At 37.7% G+C, this 9,854-nt stretch overlaps 1 protein-coding gene and 1 pseudogene across 1 annotated transcript in view; both read left to right on the forward strand.

Annotated features, from left to right (window-relative positions):
• The window catches only part of ADGRV1 (adhesion G protein-coupled receptor V1), a 618,101-nt gene that overhangs the window by 63,857 nt on the left and 544,390 nt on the right, over positions 1–9,854 (forward strand). Inside the window, exons 22-23 of the mRNA XM_027774960.1 lie at positions 4,734–4,910; positions 8,443–8,623. Coding sequence (XP_027630761.1) covers positions 4,734–4,910; positions 8,443–8,623 — 358 coding nt within the window. The remainder of the gene's footprint in view (positions 1–4,733; positions 4,911–8,442; positions 8,624–9,854) is intronic.
• LOC114009247 (uncharacterized) lies at positions 1,023–1,150 on the forward strand (annotated as a pseudogene).

Here is a 9,854-nt window from a genome sequence, read left to right on the forward strand (position 1 = left end):
CATGGCTGACTCCTCGATCTGAGTCCTGGACCTGGTAGCTTATAAAACACACTAGGCATGTGTGCATGTATGCCCAAACTCCTGAGAGGAGAACAGAGGAGAAGGGATTGCAGCATGGCCATCCTCTATTCTATTTCCCTCTCTCTCTGTCTCTCTTTGTCTCTCTTGTAAGTGCATGCACCCTATGGCAACACCCCCCCCCCCAAAAAAAAAAAAAACAAACAAATACTTGGATGTTATTTGCCTTTTTCATTTTATTGACATTTGCACTGCAAAGGCTGCTAGCAAATTAACATGAATCAAGGTAGTGGAACCAAATGGCACCAGTCATCATTTGCCACCACACACCATTATTTAGAAAGTACTTATTTCACGTAACAGTACATCTCTGATCAGGCAGTAAAAAATACTAATTTTATAAAATATCAACTCCTTAATACCCATCTTTTTAAATATTGGATGTTACAAAATGAGAAGCACAAAAAAGGCTCTTCTCCAGCATTCTGAAACTTAACAGTTGTCTCAATGAAAAGTAGTTGTGTAGATTTTTTTTTTAATTGAGAGATTTTTGCTATTGGTCATGTGCGCTTGCAGAGAGAGAGAGACAGAAAGCGAGAAATCACCCCCTTCCCCCCGGGTATAGCCATGCCACAATCCCTTCTCCTCCATTCTCCTCTTGGGATTTTGCGCACACACACACACGTGCCTGTTGTGTTTTAAGCCTCCAAGTCCAGGACTTAAACTGTGATCTACCACGTGGTAGTCCAGCAACATAAACATTACACCATCTGCTGGTCCTGTGTAGATTTTGATTTACTGGTGGAACTAGTTGAAATTAGATACTGTTTTTTTTTTTTTTTTTTTTTGAAAAATGGTTGAAATATTTTGGTTATTTGGACTTGAGTTTTTGGCAGGGCAGACATTTTCATGAAAAGGGAGCGAACCAGTGATTGCAAAGAAAACAGTTTACAGTCTTTATGCTGATGATAAAAATTCAATTTTTCAAAAAAAATGTAAACTTTAGCTTTGCGCAGTGGAAGTATCGTAGCGAATGAGGTTTATCCGAGGCGCGATTATTGCTAATTGAAAAAAAAATGTAAACTTTGAAACACTTTTTGATGCCAAAGTAAAGTTGACTGTATCCTATTACTCAAAGACTTGATTGTGATAATAACCAGTGTGATTATTTTGTATGATGAAATACATCAACATTTTCGAGAGTCGTATAGTATAACTCAGTAAGCCAATATTTTCCAAATAACCAATGTATGTTGTTACAAAATCAAGCATGGGAAAAAGATGGACCCAAAGTGCTAGATAGGCCAGTGAATTTTAATGTAATACAGTATACTCTCACAGTGCAACTAAACTCCAAGAAACTGTGAGTCATTAAATTTTGGCATAATATCTAGGAAAAATACCCACAATTGTATGAAAAGACTATTAAAGTCCTCTTCCTTTTCCAGTTATGTATCTATGTGGGACTAGATTTTCTTTATCTACTTCAAGCAAATAACAGATGGAAATAGACACATTGATTGCAGGAGAAATGAGAATTCAGCTGTTTTTGATTAAGCCAGATCTGTGGAAATATGACAATGCCCCACTATCACCTAATTATTATCTTTAAAAATTAGGCATTTAATTTTTAAAGTTTATTATTATTATTTTTAACTTGCTATAGGGCATGTGCATGCATCAGAAAGAGGAGAGAGGAAGAAAGAGTTAAAAAGTAAGCCACCAGGTCTGGGACTTGAACTGTGGTCGACCATGTAAGAGTTCAGTGCCTTAACCACTATGCCACCTGCTGGCCCCACCACTAATTATTTTATTTTGGAATACATATTTATTTCTCATAAAGATACATTGCCTATGTTAGCAATTAATAGATTTATTATTTATTTATTTATTTATTTATTTATTTATTTATTTATTTATTGCAGAGGTTTTTGCTATAGGGCATGTGCACTCACCAGAAAGACAGAAACAGAGAGACAGAACATGAGAAAGCACCCCCCCGGGGGATGGCCATGTCGTAATCTCTTGTCCTCCATTCTCCTCTCGGGATCTTAGGCACACACGCACACGTATCCAGTATAAGTTTAAGCCGGGACTTGAACTACAGTCAACTACATGGGAGTTCAGTGACAGTCATTACACCCATCTTATTATTGTTATTTTAAAATAACATCAATCTATAATTGTTTTTATTTATATTATAACAAATATTTTTAGACTTCAACAACATAAGCAAAAAAATGCTTGGAGGTTTTTTTAAGTTTATTTACTTATTTCTTCCATGAAAAAGGGAGAGAGAGCAAGAGAGGCATCTCCAGCAGGGTCTTCATACCTCGAGCCAAACCCCAGCCTCAGTCAGCCAGGACCATGGGCACGCATGCATCGAGAGGGCACAGGAACACCGTTGGACCTTCCATCTGCCTCATCATCACAGAGTATTGTGTCACCACTGTGTCATGGTGGCTGGCCAATTTTTATGAGTGTTTAGAGATTCTGAAACTAAAACACTGGAGAACATCTGGTTTCCTGTCTGCCCAGAACAGTCTTGAGAGTTTACATTTTACGGTCACCTCATTCATTTTCAGAAAAGAAAAACTACTGCCACTTCCATAGATTTCTTCATTACGTTGTTGCAGTGACATCGAAAATTTAATTTCTTTCTTAGTCAAAATATCCAAAGACAGTAGAGATCCGGTAATGCTGTCTCCCTGGGTATGTTACCCTCTTACGTTTTTCTTGGATTCATAAGGCATAAAGTCATGTCGAGTGGTAGCAATGACATCTTTTACAAATAGGGACAATACGCAGAATATGACATAGTCTGCGCCTTAGCCTATTGAAAGACATGGCTGTGTCCTGTAAATAGAAAGTGCTTAATACATTATAACTGAAATAATGAATAAACCCGGGTGAGGGCCCTGTTGAGGCCTGCCAGACAGTGCTTTGGAGTCCACGTGGAAGCTGTGCTGAGCGGGTGACTGATTTTGTTAGACTGATAGCCTGGTAACCACCGTCTCTTGTTGGTTCCTCATATTTTGTTGTTCTGTGTATTTCTTATGTTGTTTCCTACCTTATTTTAGCACTATTTTTGTGTGTCTTGTAAAATTGTACACTGCATGATTAAAAATGAATGAGATTGCATTCCATAGTGATGCACAGAATTTGCTAATCCCATTCTATTCTTTTTTATAACTAGTATTTATCAACTCCTGATGTAAGAATCAATCTACAGTTTGGGAAGATCTCCGTGAAAAATAAGACAGTTATTTCAGCATAGACCGTATTTGTTTTACAGTGTCTGCCATATGTTATGTGACTAGATGCCTTAGATTTAAGCGATACTGAGATAATCTGATATCACAGATCATCACCCAAGCATGAAACAAAATTAAAAATTAATTGGATTTGTAATTGTTTAGCTTTCATCGTCAATTTCAATGGAGAAGGCTAGTTCATGGCTTAGAATACTGCATTATTTTATCTAGGAAAATAGATTTCAAAAACTCTTCAATTATTTATCTTTCATGTCACTCTTCTGCTTGATCTGAAGATTTGGTAGTTTCCTGACTCAAAAGAGGGAACAGTAGTGAACATTTTTATTTCTAGAGAAGGTCAGCAAGCATAGTTTGGTGATTATTATAGATATTACACCCTTTCATATAGTCACCTAAATGTTTGTATCATACTTCTAAAGCCAGGTAGGTGAATATTTTAATATATTTTAAAATTTATTTAATTTTGGTTAATATTATTATTATTTTTAAAATTTGCTACAGGGCAATGTGCACTCACCAGAGAGAGGGAAAATGAAAAAGCAAGTTGTCAGGTTTGGGACTCGAACTGTGTTTGGCCATGTGGGAGTCCAGTGCCTTAACCACCATGCCGCCTGCTGACCTCTGAATATTTTAATATCAGGAAAAGGTTTTCTATATTTACTCTCTCTGTCTCAATTATCTTCTGTATTAATAATTGCATTCTGTAGTCTAATATTTCTCAAAATGTTGGTTAGAAATATCTAATGCATATTATTTGATATCATTTCTGGTTTGGGACCCTATTCCTAGGTCAGACTCTCTGGCTGGGAGAGGGGTGAAGCAAAAAGCTGAATTAAAATCTTCTCAGGCCCAGCCATGGTGGCTCAGGTGCTAGGGCACTGCTGTGTGACACTGGAGCCGTAGGAGGGGGCCTGGGTTTGGGTCCTGGGTCAACCTGAATCCTTCAGGTATACCCACAAATGTGATCCTGCCTGGCTAAAAGACTGAACGTTGAGTCACAGCATGGTAAGACTCTGTCGAGGGTAAATCTCTCTTTCTTAAGATACAAACTTTAAAACATTCTTTTCAGTGAAAATTTCTATCCGTTATATATACAAAAATAGACAAAATAATGGCTCTGAACATACTTATATATTAGAAAGAAAAAGAGAAATCTGAGGAGACTAATTCCTCAAACAATAATGGATGAATATTTGCATGTCCTTGAAAATTCATATAATTCTTTTGCCCTATAAAGGAATGGGAAAAAAGGACTAATTATAAATGTTTCTTAGTAGTCAAAAATATATTGGGGGTCATGTAGAGACCTCCTTAATCCTTTCTAAAGAGGTAGGAAGTTATAAAATTAAGTTTATGATGAAAGAATTTCACAAAAGCATTGCAGTTTTATTACTGATTTGAGTCGGAATGTAGTCATAAATAATTTATGTTCAATTTCAGATTGCTGAGGAGGGCTCCACCATTTCATGTGTTGTGGAGAGAACCAGAGGAGCCCTGGATTACGTGCATGTTTTTTACACCATCTCACAGATCGAGTCTGACAGCATTAATTACCTTGTGGATGATTTTGCCAACGCCAGTGGAACTATCACATTCCTTCCTTGGCAGAGATCAGAGGTAATACACCCCACCTTCTTTGTTCCTTTGTGAGCCTCTTGGCAAGCTTTTTCTGATGTGTTTGGTCTGTAATTTCTTTGCATTTACTTTTTATTTAAGGAATTTAAAATGTTGGCAGGACCAGGAATGTGATATAGTATAAAATATTTTTGTCTTTATTTATGCAAATGAAAAATGAAGAGTTTTGAATAGTGTGTGCGTTATTATTTGATCTGTTCTTTAATCTCAATGTAATAAAAATGGATAGCCTGAAAGTGCATCCTTGTGCGTTTTTGTTATTACTGATACGATAGGAAACCACAAAATTCTTCATAGCGCTTTTCCAGTCAGCCAGTGAGAAATGATTTTTTAAATAATTATTTAATTTTATTAATTATTAGTATGATTTTAGTTCACCACAGAAGGAGACAGAGAGAGAGGGAAAGTAAGAAAGCAAGCCACTGTGGCTAGGATTTGAACCACAGTTGGCCATATGGGAGTCTAGTGCCTTAATCACCATGCCACCTGCTGGCTCTGTGAAATTCTTGTAATCTGATTTTCTTTTATATTAAATTGGGAAAAAAGAGGCTACTTTTCTGTGTTTCAAAAATATGTGACTTTCAGCTTTATTGAAAACTTTCTATGAAGGCCAGGCCAGGTGGTAGCACAGCTGTAAACACAACTGGATTTACATAGAAAGGTCCTGGGTTCACATCCTGGGACCTCTCTGGGTGTGTGGGGTGTTTGCCCATGGTCTGGGCCAACCGAGACGAGAGGTGGATTGTAGCAGTAAGACCCTGCTGCAAGTGCCTTTCTCCTTGTATCTCTCTTTCATAGAAAGAATAAACTAAAAACAATTAAAAAAAGGAAAAGAAAGAAAATACTGCTTTTTACAAACAACCACACATTTTCTATGAATCATGGTCATATTTCTGAATCGATGATCCATGAATACATGACACTCTCCGTAAGTGAAATCAGGATGAGGTTTCCTCCTGTATCAAACATTTTAACACTGTTCATTGATTTTGTTGGAATATTTGTATCAGTATTTTTTTTTTTTTTAAGATTTATTTTAGTTGACATGAAAAGAACATAGAGGCCACCAGGGATTCAAGCAAATGAACTTAAAGCTTGCACATACTAATAAATAATCTCTGAGAGAGTTTTTAAAGGATTTAGAAATCAGCTGGACAAAAAACATAAAATTGATGGAAAGATTAAAATATTCTTAAGATTTAAAGGATTAAAGCTAAAGAAGAATAAAACAAATCTCTGTAATTTAGATGAAGAAGGAAATAGTTGGCATTATAACAGCAGTTCCCCTGTAGTAGTAGTCTGTACCAGGTTTGGGAGAAAGGTTTTACTAATGTATGTAAAATTAGAACAACTAATTAGTTTTCATTTTCTTTTTTTTTTTTTTTGGAGAGGTTTTTCGCTATAGGGTACGTGCGCTCGCCAGACAGAGAGAGACATAGAGACAGAAAGCGAGAAATCACCCCCCAGGGGGGGATGGCCTCACCGCAATCCCTTCTCCTCCATTCTCCTCTCGGGATCTTGGGCACACACGTACACACGCCCTGCGTGAGTTTTAAGCCACCGGGTCTGGGACGTGAACCGCGGTCGACTATGTGGGAGTCCAGTGACATAGCCATTACGCTAACTGCTGGTTCCCAACAACTAATTAGTTTTCATAAAACTAGAATTATTCAGTCTGTGTAGGACTATATTTAATTTTGATGCATTGTCTTTCTATTTTTTTCTTGGATTTAAAGTGCCATTTCTTTTAAGGTAAGTAATTGTAACAGTATGTGGTAATTTTTTAATGCTCTTAATTTACAAAACAGACTTGATACTCTAAATTTTCTCATAGAAAATTTACCAACTATGGAATAAAATGGTAACTAGGATCAATCGTTTCATAAAGTAAATACATATACATTTGGAAGAGATACATGATAATCCAAATTTGATAAAAGTAAAATAGTTGTAAATGTTCTAGTCAATAATTAAAATATTCCTTCTAGTAGTTTTAAATTTATTTTTCCTGTTAGTTCAACAATAAGGACATGATTTTGGTAACATATACCATTTTTTAATTTCTCTGAGCACATTGGCTATGCCATATGTAACTCTTTAAATTAAAATAAAATGAAAGTGAACATTAAAAACCAAATTCAGGGTTTTCTTGGGAATCTCTAGAGAATTAAAAATCTCTAGAAAAACTATGTGTTATTTTTTTGTGTATATTTGAGACTTGAGACATGCTGTTACGTAAACTGCGTATTAAAAACCAAGTTGCCCAGGTGCCTTTAGGCTCACTGATCAGGGTTTGGGCAATGGCATTTGGATTTAGAGTTTGTTTTCAGACTGTTGACACTCTTCGTTCTGGGAGAAATCAGGAAGTCGCCCTTCATTCTTCCCCGCCTCGCTCTCTCTCCATGCTAAGTGAGTCATCAGACTGGCACATTCTACCTCCAGACAAATCTTGATCTATCCATTTTTTCTTGTTTCTTTTGTTACTGTAGTAATTTGGAGTTTCATTATTCCTGGTCAGCCCTCTCCTAGCGGATCCTCTTGCATCCTTTCTTGCTCTGTCCATTTTATTTGCATTCTGCCATGGTAACAGCACTCTGATTTGTCCGTCTCCTGCTTAGGATTCTTCAGTTTGTCTAAGCCCCATCTTGGGACAACACGAAGAAACCATTTTCACTTAACACATGTACAGTACAAGCAAGTCCCCCAACATGAATTTTCGGGGGACATCCAAACTGTAGCAGGCAGACACTAGATAGGTGTATGTTGTCCTTCCTTACTGCCCTACCACATTCTATCCTTAATGATGGTTAAGGAACCACCTTAAAGTCTGAGGTCGGCATGCCATTATCTTTGATACAAAGAATATATTATGTTGATATATCTATTATTATGTATCGTAAATGATATGGTATTGACAGAAAATGTTACTGCTCAGCACCTGTCTTAGTCTGTTTTGGACTGCCGTAACAAAATTCCATACACAGGTAATTTATAAGCAGCAGAAATGCACTGCTGTTCTGGAGGCTACAAGTCCATGATCAAGGTGCCCATAGGTTTAGCGTCCAGCAAGGCCTCACTCTCTGCTTCATGCACATGGTACCTTCTCGACATGTCCTGACACGGTGGAAGGGGTGGACAAGCTTCTAGGGGGCCTGTTCTGTCAGGGCAGTGAGCCCATGTAGGATGGCTTCACCTTGAAGACCTGGTCACCTCCTTAAATGTCTTGCCTCTCAATGCTATCACCTTGGGGGTTAGATTTTAACATAGGAATTTTGAGGCGCTATTCCAATATTTACCCATTATTGTTAAAGGAATTTATCTCTTCAGATTTCTCTTTTTGTATGTGTTATGTATGTACACACACACATACAAATACACACTCAGCGTTTCTGGAAATACGTTATGTTAAATCCTGATTTCATTAAAAAAAATTTAATTGGGTATTTTATTTTCCTTTGGTGGATAATTTCTGCATGCCTCAGTCCTTAGTGCCTCTGGGTTTTTACATTTATAGGTCCTGAATATATATGTTCTTGACGATGATATTCCTGAGCTTAATGAATATTTCCGCGTGACGTTGGTTTCTGCGATTCCTGGAGATGGGAAACTGGGTTCGACCCCCACCAGTGGTGCGAGCATAGATCCTGAAAAGGAAACAACAGACATCACCGTCAAAGCTAGTGATCATCCATATGGTAACCTGCTCCTTTGGAAGAATCTACTCTCTTCTACTTTGTTAAGGATGTCTTAATGGAGGACCAGCAGATCACGTAATGATTACGGTGCTGGGCTCCACATAGCTGACCGCAGTCTGAGTCCCAGACTAGCGGCTTATAAAAAACAATGCTGAGTGAATTTGTGTGTGTGCATGCCCAAGATCCCTGGGGGAGAATAGAAGAGAAAGGATTTCGGTGTGGCCATCCCCCCTTGAGGAGTGATTTCTCGCTTTCTGTCTGTCTCTGGTGAGCGCACGTGCCCTGTAGCAAAAATCTCTCAAAAAAACCCCCCAGTACTCAAGCCTGGCACTTGTGTATGTGTGCCCATCCTGTGAGGAAAATGAAGAGAAGGAATTGAGGTGTGGCCATCCCCTCTTGGAGATGATTTCTTGCTTTCTGTCTCTCTCTCTCTCACCAGTAAGTGCATGTGCCAAGTAGCAAAATTCTCTCTCTCAAAAAGAGAACTTCTTAAGGAACTTTTTGGAAATGATTGAAGTAGAACTTCTTCAGACTCTCTAATTTTTTTTTTTTGGAGAGGTTTTTGCTATAGGGCGCGTGCGCTCACCAGACAGACAGAGAAAGAGAGACAGAAAGTGAGAAATCACCCCCCAGGGGGGATGGCCATGCCACAATCCCTTCTCCTCCATTCTCCTCTTGGGATCTTGGGCACGCATGCACATGCGCCCGGCATGAGTTTAAGCCACTGGGTCCGGGATGCGAACTGCAGTAGACTACGTGGGAGTCTAGTGACATAGCCATTACGCTAACTGCTGGTCCCAGACTCTCTAATTTTTAAGCTGTTATTTGAGAGATACTGTATGAAAGAAAACAGATTAATTTCCAATCTTTTATAATATATTTTGGAAAGATTTTGCAGAATTATTTAAAGTGAAAAAATTATTTCCATTTACAGGTATCAAAATTAATTAAATAAAATCTGACTATAATATGTAAATATGAAAGTAACAAAAAAAAGTATTCCATAATATATATTTTGTGAGCTTCAAGAAATGTAGTCATCATTATCTACTTATATTAATTTCTTTTGTCTTATGCTGAAAAATGGTAATTTATTTCATTGGAGAACTATCATAGACGTTTGTACTAATGTGATAGTATTTTCTATGTTGAAAAGAAGTATTTCTTGGGACCAGCAGTTAGCGTAATGGCTATGTTGCTGGAGTCCCCTGTAGTCAGGCACCGTTCGAGG

The sequence above is a fragment of the Tupaia chinensis genome, unplaced genomic scaffold (genome assembly GCF_000334495.1).
Source record: "Tupaia chinensis unplaced genomic scaffold, TupChi_1.0 Scaffold000498_1, whole genome shotgun sequence".
In the NCBI taxonomy this organism is placed as follows: Eukaryota; Metazoa; Chordata; class Mammalia; order Scandentia; family Tupaiidae; genus Tupaia; species Tupaia belangeri.